The sequence below is a fragment of the Schistocerca piceifrons genome, chromosome 4 (genome assembly GCF_021461385.2).
Source record: "Schistocerca piceifrons isolate TAMUIC-IGC-003096 chromosome 4, iqSchPice1.1, whole genome shotgun sequence".
Taxonomy (NCBI): domain Eukaryota; kingdom Metazoa; phylum Arthropoda; class Insecta; order Orthoptera; family Acrididae; genus Schistocerca; species Schistocerca piceifrons.
The window spans coordinates 157,627,492-157,640,675 of record NC_060141.1 but is presented as its reverse complement, the minus strand read 5'-3'; the positions used below and the strand labels follow the sequence as shown (position 1 = coordinate 157,640,675).

General features: G+C 41.7%; 1 protein-coding gene across 1 annotated transcript in view; it reads right to left on the bottom strand.

Annotated features, from left to right (window-relative positions):
- Positions 1-1,160: 1,160 nt before the first annotated feature.
- LOC124795689 (sterile alpha motif domain-containing protein 1-like) overlaps positions 1,161-13,184 on the bottom strand; it is a 57,371-nt gene continuing 45,347 nt past the window's right edge. Inside the window, exons 3-4 of the mRNA XM_047259770.1 lie at positions 1,401-1,594; positions 1,161-1,301 (exon numbers count right to left, since the gene is read on the bottom strand). Coding sequence (XP_047115726.1) covers positions 1,161-1,301; positions 1,401-1,594 — 335 coding nt within the window. The remainder of the gene's footprint in view (positions 1,302-1,400; positions 1,595-13,184) is intronic.

Genomic DNA, 13,184 nt, shown 5'->3' with positions numbered 1-13,184 from the left:
CTGAAATGTAACGTCCACTCTTCAAAGTGCCGTCAATGCGAACAAGAGGTGACCGGGAAGTGTAGCCAATGGCACCTCATACCATCACTCCAGGTGATACGCCAGTATGGCGATGACGAATACACGCTTCTAACGTGCGTTCACCGCGATGTCGCCAAATACGGATGCGACCATCGTGATGCTGTTAAGAGAACCTGGATTCATCCGAAAAAATGACGTTTTGCCATTAGTGCACCGAGGTTCGTCGTTGAGTACACCATCGCAGGCGCTCCTGTCTGTGATGCAGCATCAAGGGTAGCCGCAGCCATGGTCTCCGAGCTGATAGTCCATGCTGCTGCAAACGTCGTCGAACTGTTCGTGCAGATGGTTGTTGTCTTGGAAACGTCCCCATCTGTTGACTCAGGGATTGAGATGTGGCTGCACGATCCGTTACCGCCATGCGGATAAGATGCCTGTCATCTCGACTGCTAGTGATACGAGGCCGTTGGGATCCATTACGGCGTTCCGTGTTACCCTCCTGAACCCACCGTTTCCACATTCTGCTAACAGTCATTGGATCTCGACCAATGCGAGCAGCAATGTCGCGTTACGATAAACCGCAATCGCGATAGGCTACAATCTGACCCTCAGTCAAAGTCGAAAATGTGATGGTACGCATTTCTCCTCCTTACAGGAGCAACGCCGGTCAACTGCTGTTAGTGTATGAGAAATCGGTTGGAAACTTTCCTCATGTCAGCACGTTGTAGGTGTCGCCACCGGCGCCAAGCTTGTGTGAATGCTCTGAAAAGCTAATCATTATCACAGCATCTTCTTCCTGTCGTTTAAATTTCGCGTCTGCAGCATGTCATCTTCGTGGTGTAGCAATTTTAATGGCCAGTAGTGTACTTTGTCTCGTTTCGGTAGTGCATCGATTTTCAGTTGCTTATGAAGAAGGGTAAGTAGATCTGGGCGTACAGATGTAGAATTAGACGTGTATCTGATGAAGATCCTTTTGTGGACGGGCAGTGTCAGTGAAAAGAAGATCGTTTAGAGGACGAAGGCACGAGAGGGTCCGTCTTCCATCCCTCTCGCTCGGGTAGTGCGGTGCACGCTGGGAAAGACCGCGGCGGGCGCAGAATTGGCTATGGCCGGCCCGGGATGAAGAAGATGGATCGTGGGTGTCAGGCGGCGGCGGCGGCGGCGGCGGCGGCGGCAGCTGCGGCCGGCGGGGCCCCGTGATGTGTGTCCGGGGGAAGATTGTAATTCACTAAGAGCGGCGCGGGCGGAGGGGTGGACAGGTGCCGGCGAGGGGGCCGGCGGAGCTGACAACGCGCGCGCAGAGAAGGAGAAACAACCATTTGTTTGTTCCCGTTTAATATTTATTGGTCGGTGTCCGAGGGCCCGCTTATATACCTTATAACCGGGCAGGCAGCAGCCGGTCGTTTGGCGCTGCGCTGCGCGGCTCGGCGCGGCCAGGCGTTGTGCTGCGAGCTCACAGTGAAGGTGCCTGCGATGGCCGCCGGTCGCCGCTCGGGGGCGGCTGCGTCGTCACGCGCAGGATGGCCTACCACAACCGCCGACGCACGGACGGACACCGGTGCATTCAGTGACCGAACTGCCGTGCGGCGTGTGTGTACGTGTCTGTGAATGCGTGTGAGTGCTCGGTGCTCTTCGTGTTAGACCGACGTCGCGCCCTCCCTAACTTCGAAGCGTCTGTCCTACTGGCCTGTCAGCGGACTGGCTCTCTGCCCGTCCATATGTTCTCTGTGATCGGAGGGAAATGTCTTTGGTCAGAGATGCTGCCCTCGCGCATGCGCCAGTGTTGTCAGTGTTGGCGGGCGGAAAAATGTTGGGAGTGATGGTGGCGCCGCCACTGCCGCTGTGGTACTGGCGCGGGTGGCAGCATTGACGGCGGTGACTGACAGTGGAGCGGCGATCGACGCGTGGAGGGGATGCGGCCAGGTCTCCTCGCCAGCGACGCAATAGGCCGATAATTTTTTGAAGCAGGCGATGAACACGGAGCGGTGCAGTTGACCGGGCCCGCGCCGCGGTACTCGTTAACTTTCGTCCGGAATAAATAAAGCCTAATCTCACCCCGAGATAATTCAGGGGCATAATTACGCGCGCTGCTCGCCGCTCGTCGGATTTCTCCGCTCTCTTTCTCTCTCCACCCCGCCGTTTCTTTTCCTCGCTCTCTCTCTGTCTCTCCGTCTTTCCCTTCTTCGGCGATAATAATTAACACGCGTTCGTCTTGCGCTGGAGCAATCTTGGGTGCGTTTATAGAGGCGAGGCGGTTTAATTTGAGCGCGTCTGCGCGCGGCGGAAAGCAACACCGGGGCAGGCCGAAGGAATGCAAGCGAGTAGATACGCGAGCCACGGGTTCTCTTGCTCGTTCCTTCATGCTCTGAGTATAAACCGTGGCGCGCCTTGGACGCTCTTGTGGCATAAATATCGAGTACACTTACTAAAGGGTCCTTCGGTTTAATACGCAAATAGGGAACACTGACGCTCGTGGCGGTCACTGCATCTCATCTGCCTGACGCATTTTTGGAACTACTGTAATGTCTGAATATTGTAACCGAATTTGTGTAGGTGGTGCACAGCAGTTATTTTTGTTTGTGTAACTGAAGTACCAAAATAACTGTTACTTTTCTAAAGGATAGTTTATTTTGTAAAATGAAGAAGCCTCACGACAGCTGCTCAATGCACGATCTTTTATTGTGTATACGATCGGTTTCGCAACACTTAAAATTCCATCATCAGGCGTAAAAAATAAAATCACCTTACCATCTGAGGTCACCTTCAACCTAATGTTGTCATGAAACCAAAGATTTCATGTCAAAATGATAAAAGGGATGTAAATTCCGGCCGGCCGTTGTGGCCGAGCTGTTCTAGGCGCTTCAGTCAGGAACCGCGCTCCTGCTACGCTCGCAGGTTCGAATCCTGCCTCGGACATGGATGTGTGTCCTTAGGTTAGTTAGGTTTAAGTAGTTCTAAGTTCTAGGGGACTGATGGCCACAGCAGTTGAGTCCCATAGTGCTCAGAGCCATTTGAACCTTTGAACCATATAAATTCCACAAAAACCTTTCCCCGATGCTGAGCGACCGGGAATACAAACAGGAAATCTGTCGCCAGATGAACTGTAGGTGTTCCGAAGCCGGCCATGTACACAATAAAAGATTGTGGATTAAGAAACTGTTGTGCGGTTTCTTCATTTTACATATTAGACTTATACAGTTGCGGATGTCCCATTATAAGAACCCCAAAGGACTGCGGCGGGTGCATACTCTTTTAATACTCTTTAATAGACTTGATGCCGTATGACACTTTTCTCGTACTTTCTCATGGGATGACTAAAAACGAAGTGTAACCTTGCACTGAAACTTCGTTTTGTGATCGCCCAAGTAGTTAGTTCTTCTGTGTTGCTTTAGTCATCTACAGTACTAAGCCTGGTCTGATACAGCTCTCTGCCATAGTCTGTTCACTGCAGGCCTCTTCATCTTATCGTAACTATTGCAGGTATATCCATTTCAACTTGCTTAATGAACTCAGGCCTTCCTTTCCCTCTACAATTTTTATCCTCCATACTTCCTTCTATTATCAAATTGACGATTCCTTGAGACCCCAGTTCTTCTACAGAGCTTCTATGATGTATTGCTCTGTGGCTCGGTGCCGAAAAGAAAATCTTTGAAAATCGTAAAAGAGCATATAACAAAATATTGTAATAATATATCGCTCTTCTTTAGGTAGAAAATGAATTTTTGCTGGTGCTAAAAAGACAAACATTTCTCCACCTACAATGAAAGACTATTTTTTTCCAACATAGTCCCTCTTTGTTAATTACACAGTCTGCCAACGATTCCGAAATGTCAGAAAACTCTAAGCTGCCTAGACTCGACAACGTGTTGCAGGCTATCACTTTCTTTAGATACGGGAATAGGTAGAAAGCAGAAGTTGCAAAACTAGTGATTAGGACTCACATCCCTTTTTCTCACTGCCAAAGAATCTGTAGGGACACATGAGTGATCGTGACGAAGGATGACATGTTTTCTTTTAACTACACAGCCTATTCTCTCAACGTTTTGCGTACAGTTTTTTAAGAGACTATTGCAGTATTCTCCAGTAATTATACTGCAGAGACAATGCCCTTTTTTATCCAAGAAAACTCTGGGTATAATTGCCTTTTTTGGCACAAAGCTATCACTTGTTACCTGCTGCTTTGATCGCTATTTCATTTCTGGTGTGAAATAGACCAACGCCTCCTTTGTGGTAACCAGTCGGAACACGAAATGATTCCTACCTTCTTTTAAATCGATCCAAACGTAGCCGATAATTAAGTTTACGTTTCCGAATTCGTATAGTGACATTTTGGTAGTGGGTGATTCGAAGCAGAGCGCTACCTCGGATTGCTTAACGGTGTCGGTAGGAAATATTCAATGCTTTGTTGAAATTACCAATCAGAATTTCGATGGAACTGATTTAGGCAAATCATGGAAAATACGGGTACAAAGCCGTATGGCTGAACGGGGATTTGAACTCGTCTCCTGCGGGATATGATTCCAGTGTCTAAAATGCTGTGCTACTACACTCGGCAGTTGTATGTTGGAGAATTGTGTCGTCCCGTGATATCTACTATGTATCCCCCCCCCGCCGTGTATCACAGAGAAGATACTGCACTTCGACTGCCCTGAACTTAGTTTTGAAATGGCTTACCAGACTGCTATGAAAGTGAGACAATGTCTCCCTTTCCTGATTTTACTACTGTTATATTAATTTGAGCCGATATCAACCTAACTGCCACCATTTAATCTCAGATGAGTCGGGAAGTAGCATAAACAATCTGTTTGAAAACATTTTAAAGCTACTTTTGTACTTTCCGAAGCAAAGCTCAAAATTTTTTCAGATGTTGTAAGATAAGAAATGACTGATGCAGTAGTCATTACAATAGCCCCCAATTTACTCCGGGCTAGACTCTCTTTCCTGTCTTGCGAACTGGTGACATATCAATGCGAGAAATATGTTTCATAAAGGATTCAGCGCAATTCCACAATCTGAGCAGGCTAGTGACTAGTGAATTAAAATGAAACATTTCTCTCTTACGTTAAAATTAATGTTTAAAGTTACAGTCCATGCTCAGGAAGTTCTCGATAATTTTTCATAGTGATCTCCAGGAGAGAACCGAAGGGCAGCATGGGGTAAAATCGACAGCAATGGAAATACTGACATCGTGCACTTACCGAACGTGTTAAGAAAGGTACTTGATTATTCCCGAAAATAACCGAAGTAATAAGTATTTTCTGACCTACATTTACTGTAGCGTATGTGACAGAAAATACAAACCGAATGGAATCCCTTCGAGACCACGGTAAAACAATGAACAGAGGATCTTTGTTAAAAATACATATTTAGTGGGTAGGAGCTGTAGGCCCCGGGGTAGATAACTGACAAAAAATCCACCTAAACATTCCAAATTTCAAAATGAGCAGCGACATATTTTATGTGTCACAACTTAACCGATGCAGCTATGTTTGGTTTGCAGAAAGTATTTCACTGTACACGGCAGGAGTGTACTCACTAGTAATCATAAAAGATTTCATTTTGATATGAACATAATTTGTTTCGGAAAAGGTTTCAATTGACATGTTTAGTGCACTGCACTTTGATTATCTACATGAAAACATTATGGGATTCAACCGTTTCAAGAGGGATTTAAAGCATCTTTACAGATTGCAAATAAAATGATTACGACCTATATATATGAAATTTTCTTTGAGAGAAACTACGTACAACGTTCTGTACCTTACTTACTTTAAATATATTTTTTAAGCTAATGCAAAAAAATAATCTTCTTGACTTAAGGAAATTTTTTGCCTGCGAATGATATTTTCGTTGGGGAAACAGCTTTTTCTTCGCGGTAATTTTAAAACGTTGTACGTTTGCGGTGGGCTATTACACAAGACGTACGTTTCCTAAAAAACCTGCTAAGGAGAATTGTACCTCTCACTTTTCTTAGAAATTATTAACATAGACGTCTCGATACAGAAGTGTGATATTACAGGTATTTGTTTTCTTTTCTGGTAAAAGTTCTAAAACTGTTTCTGAAATTCTGTGGGAAGTTATTTATTTTTAAGCAACTCACGTACTGCAAAAGTACAAAGTATATTCCAAATATTTCATTTTAGGCCTTGATATCAAGTCAACAGTATGCGTTTTGTGGTCTTAGCGATCTCGAAGTGCCGAAAAATATTTAAATGGCGTGTTGCATACTGGATTAAAGACACTTGCAATTATTTCCTAGAAGATTCCCTTTAGCTTTAATAGAAAAGTATCATTTGAAAGCTGTAACAATAACGATGCGCTCGTTACTGAAGTTCTAAAATTATAATCGCGTTAAGAAACGAACGATCTTGAACATTCAGTCTCTTCTGCACTTAACGTCATGCGTAACTAAGACGTTACTCAAGAAGCAATAGCGACAATAATGATAAATCTTGTATAACAGATGTGACAGACCAGACTTGCTTTCGTTTCCCTCGTTCACATGTTGTATTTATTACATTGCGACATCCCCGTATCAGGTATTATGACTTTTTATCATCGACGTTGTGTGGCATGATATTCTGTTTGTTGTGCAAGACCTTTTCATGTACTATGAAGCACAACTAGGGTGGTTTACATGACAGAACTACTCTCTTCTCCGTACTCAACAGCAAAACGCGTCTGAGGTTGTCATCGTTGTCATTATTTATGCAGTACACATTCCATGTCCGCGGGCGCTGCGAAAATACGGGACTAACACGCTACGCGACTAGCAAACGTTCTTAAAGGTCTTTCCCACGGCACACTGTGAACGTGCGTTTTCCTAGAGCCACGCATGACTCTTCCTCTAACACAATAAATAATTATTCCCTTAATCGATGTCTCCACGGATAACAACAGAGAAAGCCTGTTTCCAACTTTGTGTTGTCGAAATGCCTAGAATAAATACATGTGTAATTCATGGTACCTGTGAAACATAGTGTGATGAAGTTAACTAATGCTACGTGCTGCTGGTAGTAATGTTTTTCTACCGCAGCAGATCATCTTACATTGAATTGGTACGTTGATAACCGAGACTTTCGGAAATATTATTTACTTTCTCTTTTTATTCCAGGACGCAATTTAAAAATTTCATGGCCGAAGGCTATCCACTGTTGCGATTTTTTAAAACAAGCTTCGTCTGAAACTATTTTCATCGAGCTACGTAGGACAGTGGTTGAATTAGTGGAATCTCATTCCAGCCATCAAAATTCAGTTACTCCGTGGTTTCTCTGAATCGATTAGCGAATACTGGGTTGGTTTCTTCAATATTTCTTCCCTGTCCATACATCGCTCAAGATTGTACTTTGATGACAATGTCGTTGACATTAATTTAAAAAAAAATATTTTTCTACAGCTGCAGTTATCTGTTACTGTGACCAATGGTAATTACATTGTTTTAGTTGGGGTACAGGGGTGTAGTACGGGGGGGTCAGGATCCGTATGAAGCGAAGCATAGGTAGTTAGTTATTCCGTTAGTTAATGCGGTATTTAATTTGAATAATATGATAGTGTATGAGTTTATATTTCTTCCATTCCGATAATTTTTCTATTTTTTGACGCTACAATTAATCAGAACGCTCATAACAGTGACGTGTCTTGTCGAAAACTACATCTATTTGCAGCTTTCAATGCAAAATAGATGAGAATGAACGCTGAAAATCTTAAATTTCACTGGTGATTGTGCAAACGTTTACAAATTCTCACTGGGTAGCTATAACTAAGTAACGGGGAAGCTGGTGGTAAACTGTTTCTCCACATTGATTCAGTACTGTACAGTCTAGGACACGGAGTTGAAATAAATTCATCTTTGGTGGCTAGTAACGTTGCATAGTGCCTAGCTTCGTTTTAATGAGTGAACGTGGAGAGAGGTGCATTTATAATATTGAGAAACCTCACTTACCAGATAATTTGCGTAATATCACTACAGAAAAGTTTCTGCTAACGTAGGTACAGCAGAAAGAAACAGGGGAAGGACAAGTCTGATAATTAATGTATCGGCTCTATTTCAAAGGGATCTATTACGTTATAGTGAGGTAAGCGCTTTCAGGCAAGTTTTTGCAGAAGTAATTAAGATTTTTTGCTATCGGTTTTGAGTCACAAATGAATAGAAAAAGCCAATTTTGTATTCTTTTGTCTTTTCACTCACTTCCAATCTTGTTGTTGTAATTAGAAGGGGCGTCTGTCTTCAGGACACCCGTGGGGATCTGCAGATGGTTCTCGTGGCTGCCGCCAGACAACGTTGTGTAAATTCAAAAACATTTTTCCAGAGCTAACTGCTCTATAATTTAAGGTGGTTGCTGTGGTTACTGCTGGCACGTAGCAATTTTCGGGAGTTGCTGCTTTCCACTAATAAACACCTGAAAATGTCGAACATTTGCCTCCAGGGAAATATTATGAAATTTACGCGTGTCCCGGTCACAGAGCAAAGATCCGTATATTCAGTTTTCAACTTACAATAATAACAGGCGTTAACCAACGATTTAAAAGAGAAATGATTGATAGACTACCCTTCCACCACAGTATTTTATGGAAACTTTTCGACGTAAAGAATTTAGTTTCAAAATAAATTTATCTTACACTCCTCTCTCCTTATGAGCTATATATTTCAATAATCGTGTTATGGAAATTACAAGTGATTCAATGGTCAAAACGTTAGTCAAATGGCCGACTTAATTACAAAAATCTTTTGCGATCATTTTGTGATTATGTCGGAGAATAGACATTAATGATGAAGTTTTTCTGAAAGTGATGTATTCTGAAAAATTAATCTGCCAGATTTAATCCTCTGTATGATCATTCAGTTACGCATGAACTGTCATGATTTCCATACCTTACACAACTTAATTAGTATGTTGTAGTATGAAAATTGTTTACATTTGCAAGGCCACGGCATCTAAATGTGTACAACAGATTTTCAGAATTAACAATCGGTCTTAAAGTGTCGTATTTCTATTTTCGTCTTGTTAGAAACACTGGTTCTCTCATAAGAGAATGAATCGAATTTTCTTGAGGTGATGAGAATCGGTGGAACATTTCTGCTGCGATCTATGTATTTTTCTTTGCAGCTTAAGTCTGCGATCCAGTAGCGGCGGTGTTAGTGGAGTCAGCTATGTAACGTTCTGTTATCATTTAAGCATACTTTTATGTCATAAGAATCTTTTATATAGCAATCTGAACGTTTTAACGCTTACTTGCGTAGACGTGTCTTCGAAATTTTACCTTACATTGAAAGAGAGAATATTTTCTCTCCGTATTAATGCAACCTTCTGTCAGTCCCTGACAGAAAAAAGGAAGAAATAAAAGACTAATCTTCCATCTAAGAAAGAGTTCGCCACTTACAAAATTCATCCACCGGCGTTAGCTGACAAGTTCTTTATATAATACCCAGAACAAAGCTTGCAAGTGTGTAAAACTCGATTCTTGATGACACTTACGGGCTGTCAAGTGCAAACTGATTTCCAAATACTATATCTAATTTGTTTCTTGTTGCAGTACAATCATTGATAACGCCGTTGTTTTAAATCCCATGAGGTCTCTGTATGTTTCGGGGCAGGCGAAGTGATTTGATAATATATAAAAGAGTGAAATTATATTCTGATTCTTCAGTTGTGTTTCTCGATGTTTACAAAACGGTAACAAAACCTTGCTGAACGTGATGAGAGCTTCAAAAAGGTCCCATTAACCGTCTCCATTCCATTACGTAATACATGGACAAAGATTCGCAAGTGCGAAGAATTCGGATCATAGATTTATTTACTAGTTACCTATCAGGCTAATAAAGTCTGAACAGTGAGTTGTTTACACTTTGCCTATTGCACCTGCCGATAACGCAACTGTTTGTGGTCTCTTCACGTTTTATGTTTAATTGTTACACAGCGGCCAACGTGATTTGAAAATGTATGGAAGGTTGTAATTATAGCTTTTCAGTTCAGTGGTGTGTCTTACTAATTACGAAAAGTTATAGAACTCCTGCTGAACTAATAATGTATTAGAGGATTCATAAGTGTCGCAAAGCCTTTACATAAAACATAAGCAAGGGTTGGGAAGTGAGAAGAATTCAGATCATGGGCATATTTACCGGTTATATATTGCGCCAATATATTCTGGATAATGAAGTTCATTATACTATGGATGTATTTTCTGCGATTATGCTCACTGATAACACTGCTTAGAATCACTTGAGGTATTGTGTGTAACTGTTACACAGCGCTCGAAGTTATTTGTTACCTATAGAAGTTTTTATTTGTGTCAATAGTTCAATTAGCTTGATAACTGCGGAAAGATATGAAAATCCTGCTTGTCTATTAATGTGTTCAGAGCATTAAAAAGTTCCCATTAATCATTTGGACATCGATAAGGAATTATCGTAGAATGAAACATCTTTCCAACACTAAAATTCTTACAGGAGTTTGGCCACTCCATGTGATAAAGCTATCAGCTTTCAGCTGCTATTGCACATAGCCTTCATCAGGATGACTACCAATGGTTTGTATTTATTGCTTGTTATTTATTATTAGAAAATATGTGGGCGTCCTACGCTTAGACTGATTGACAGGATGAAGGGGCAGGAACATCAGATGCTTTTTACTGGGAACATTTGATATTAATTGTTATTGGTTGTCGCCGGCGACGCAGTAATCATTCAGCCATCTTACGTTTGCGAACGTTCTCTAGAACTACCGTTGTTGAAGATAATGTCATTTACTAATTCCTTGTAACCATTCGAGCTCCATTCACAGCCCCCCCCCCCCCCCCATACACCCATACACACAAAATCAGACTTCATAAGCATGGCAGTACCGAACTGACATTAAGTTTTCGGCCAGCAATTTCCCACCATCATTTTCCGTTGGTTAATAATAACATTAATGTTAATAAGAATAAAACCAGAACTTCCTGATGCGCACGTTATGTCATCTCTAGACTTTTCTGATTCTGCGCGTTTAGTGACCCTACTGGTATGCTACATATACACAGAGGCGGTTATCCATTTAGCCAGTGTAGTAGCAGCAATGCTACGGGTTCCATACGTCATGTGACCCGCACCCTACTATCTGTTTTGTCTGGGGAAAATTAACCGTAATAACACTGTTTAGGACTGTCTCTTGTGTGACTGCACAGTGTTTTTAAAGACTGGTAATAATTGGTAATGATACATAATTTTGTATTTTGAAACGTTTGACGAATACATTCGACGTAATTCTCTGTTATTATACCACATTTCACGAACTACAAATTGGTAAAAAACTACTATTTACTTGTTCTGTTCCAGTATGGTGTGATAGGTATTGTTAAAAAGTTGCGCCACAATATTAATTGCAGATTATTTGCTTTACAGCTTTAACCAAGTTCGCCTAAAATCAGTTATGGTAGACCCTAGCTGCAAACACCTTAGACCACTTGTCGAAACAGCCGTACAACCAGAATTCCTAAACGTCATTTGAAACAAGGCCGGTAGTTATAATGTAGCTCAGTGCCGGTTTTGCAGTCACGTTTTATACTCCTTTTACCACTCTGCGTTCGGTCACAGAAAACCTTTACAATCTGTTTGTCTGCCATGTATCAATAGATCTGTAAGGTTTTCGTGCATACCTTAATGGTTGCTTCATTCTCCCCCGCCGAGTGTCAGAATGTGCAACGTAGTTGCATAAGCCCTTCCCAATCGGTGTGGTGCGACGTTTTGCCCTGTGGAACAGAACAGTGGAGCACGTCGCGAAATTTTTTTTCTGACCAGAGGTCAAATTTAAAACTGTGTAACACGACTTATATTAGTTTTTAAATCGCATTGTTGTAATTCACCGTCAATTTCGAAACAGTCTGCAACTGCGGGCAGCTGCTAATTATTTTTGACGGTAATTCAAGCATTGGTTAAAGGTCTGAAAATGAAACAGTGACAACTTCCACCCCCACCCCCCGCCGTCCTCGCCCCCCCCCCCCCCCCCCGAAAAAAAGAAAAATGTAAGATGAACTCTATTCGCTTGATCAGCCTCTGTGTACACACGGCCTAAGTTGCTAAAAAGATATTCCAATTTTAGGACGAAGAGATTTATTATTAGGAAACTGAGCTCACTTTTTCTTTTCTGAATCGATTGTGACGGATAGTTTTAATGTCTTGAATAATGGAGGAGGAGGTGGAACAGATTAGTGTTTAACCTCCCGTCGACAACGACAGAACACTTGGATTAGGGAAGAATGGGGGAGGAAAACGGCCGTGCCCTGTCAAAAGAACCATCTCGGCATTTGTCTGAAGCGATTTAGGAAAATCAAGAAAAACCTAAATCTGGATGGTTTGAACCGTCGTCCCCCCACATGCGAGTCCAGTGTGCTAACCACGGCGCCACCTCGCTTGGTGCTTGAGTAATATTGACTGTATTAAAGGGGGTAGGACTTCAAACGGACCGACTTGGAGCAGGAGAGGCATCACAGGATATTTTAGTTTCCAGTGTCTATACTTTTACAAATAAATTCATAAAACTTTGGCAGCATCACCAGGAAGGATTCAGGATTCACACTTATTGCAGTGGAAGTTCGAAAACATAACAAAATAATTTTTTTTACCTGTGAAATTTCATCATTTTTTCACTTACTAATGGCTGCCTTTGTTGCTATAGGTACACTTTTCTTCTTAAGTTAGAGAAATTCTTCGATGAATTTTGCGCAGCATACATACCATATTTACAGGTGTATGAAACTCTAGAATTTATTTAAATTATGAAAAAACGTATGAGCTGTTATATTTTAAACTTCATGTTTAGAAAAAAACACAAATTTTTTAGTTCATTACCTCAATTTTTACCACAGTTTTTAATAGATTTGAAAAATTCTAGAGTTTCATATACCTTTCAATATGGTTTCTATGTTGTGCGAAATTCATCGAAGAATCTCTCTTACTTATGAAGAAAAGTGTACCTATAGCAACAAATGCAGCCATTAGTAAGTGAAAAAAATGACGACATTTCACATGTAAATAAAATTATTTCGTTATGTTTTCGAACTTCCACTACTATGAGTGTGAATTCTGAATCCGTCCTGGTCGTCCTGACGAAGTTTTATGAATTTATTTGTAAAAGTGTAAACAGTGGAAATTAAAATGTCCTGTGGTGCCTCTCCTGGCTCCAAGTCGG